At 43.7% G+C, this 1,397-nt stretch overlaps 1 protein-coding gene across 1 annotated transcript; it reads right to left on the bottom strand.

The window, feature by feature from the left end:
• Positions 1–367: 367 nt before the first annotated feature.
• Positions 368–940, bottom strand: LOC109168073. Its single transcript, XM_019317128.1, has one exon. The coding sequence runs from the start codon at positions 938–940 to the stop codon at positions 368–370; it is 573 nt and encodes a 190-aa protein (XP_019172673.1).
• Between the last annotated feature and the right edge of the window lie 457 nt (positions 941–1,397).

Consider the following 1,397-nt stretch of genomic DNA (forward strand, 5'->3'; position numbering starts at 1 on the left):
GGGAGGTGGGGCGTTATTCTTGTGGGGGATTTCTAGGTGCCTCTTAAGTCCCCTATTTATATATTTAGGAGTGCTAGTTAGGAACTAATATTATGGGCTTGCTAGTTCTATTTCTTTTGGGACTAAGGATTGGGTTTAGGGATAAGGGCCCGTGGACTATGGTGGGCCTTCCTAATTAATTATTGTGATTTAATTCTTTCTTTTGGGTAATTGATTAAATGATTTAATTGCGTGGTTTCCTTCGATTTTCCTTTTGTGTCCCAGGCGTGTTTCCTGTAGCTTGCCCGATATTTGTTATAGTTGGAATGTCTTGGCATAGGCTTCTTCAAGAGTTCTTGGTTTTCGTATGGTTAGGGCCTTCTGGTTCTCAAGGGTCGAGGCCTACTATAAATTTCTCAATTTTGATTGTCTCTGTAGGTACCAGTTCGGGGGTGAAGCGAGCTAGCTTGAGGAACTGCCGGTAGTATTCTGCGATTGGGGTTGCTCCTTGTTTTAAATGGAGGAATTCTTCGTATATGGTCGCTTTCATGTGACTAGGGTAGAATCGTTCCCGTAGACGTGTTTTTAGGGTTTCCCAGTTGAATCTCGGGCTTCGTTCGCAACTATGTTTCTCGTGGACCCACCAGATATCGGCGTCGTGTCTGAAGTAGAAGGAGGCCGTTTCTACTTGGTGGCTCTCTGGGCATTCCTTTGCTCTGAATATTTTGTCAAAGGTTCCGATCCATTCTTCGAGAATTGTGGGGTTTTCATCCCCTGAGAAGGCAGGCGGTTGGTGTTCTGAGACTTGGCGGTGAATTTCCAAGTTTCTGTTTGGTGGCGACGGTTGAAGGACTGCGTTGCTTAGTTTCTGGGCAATTTGGGCCAGACGTTGCAGATTCTGACTCAAGGATTCTTGTGTGGGGAGTTCCGGTGCTTTTGCCTGTTTCCTTTTTGGTGCCATCCTGGGGTTCATAGGCCGATATTATTTTGCATCCTAACCTTGATGCTTTGAGTGTAGGGGGAGTTCATTTAAATTAAGTGCGAATTAGGGCGAGGGAAAGTTTAAGGTCTCACAATCTCACCGCGCGTCCTATGATCTCTAAATCCTATCTTACTGAACTCCTAGAGTTTTAAGCCAAATGTCCTAAAATCTGGTCTTAAGAGTCTTATCCTAGGGTCAAACTTAAGCTCTGATACCAACTGTAACACCCCGAAATTTTGAAAAATTTAAAGCTTATATAATAAAGGTGAATTCTCATTAAATCCCAAAATCAACATAAGAGTGCGGGGTGCTATGCCACATCTGAGCTAGAAAACTCAGATACACAAGCTAAACTAACTAAACAACCTCAAAGCAATGTCAATACGTAATCATGGCACGCAGGCCGAAAGGGAAACTAACTAATCTACGCTCCCGA

The sequence above is a fragment of the Ipomoea nil genome, unplaced genomic scaffold (assembly GCF_001879475.1).
Source record: "Ipomoea nil cultivar Tokyo-kokei standard unplaced genomic scaffold, Asagao_1.1 scaffold3172, whole genome shotgun sequence".
NCBI lineage: Eukaryota > Viridiplantae > Streptophyta > Magnoliopsida > Solanales > Convolvulaceae > Ipomoea > Ipomoea nil.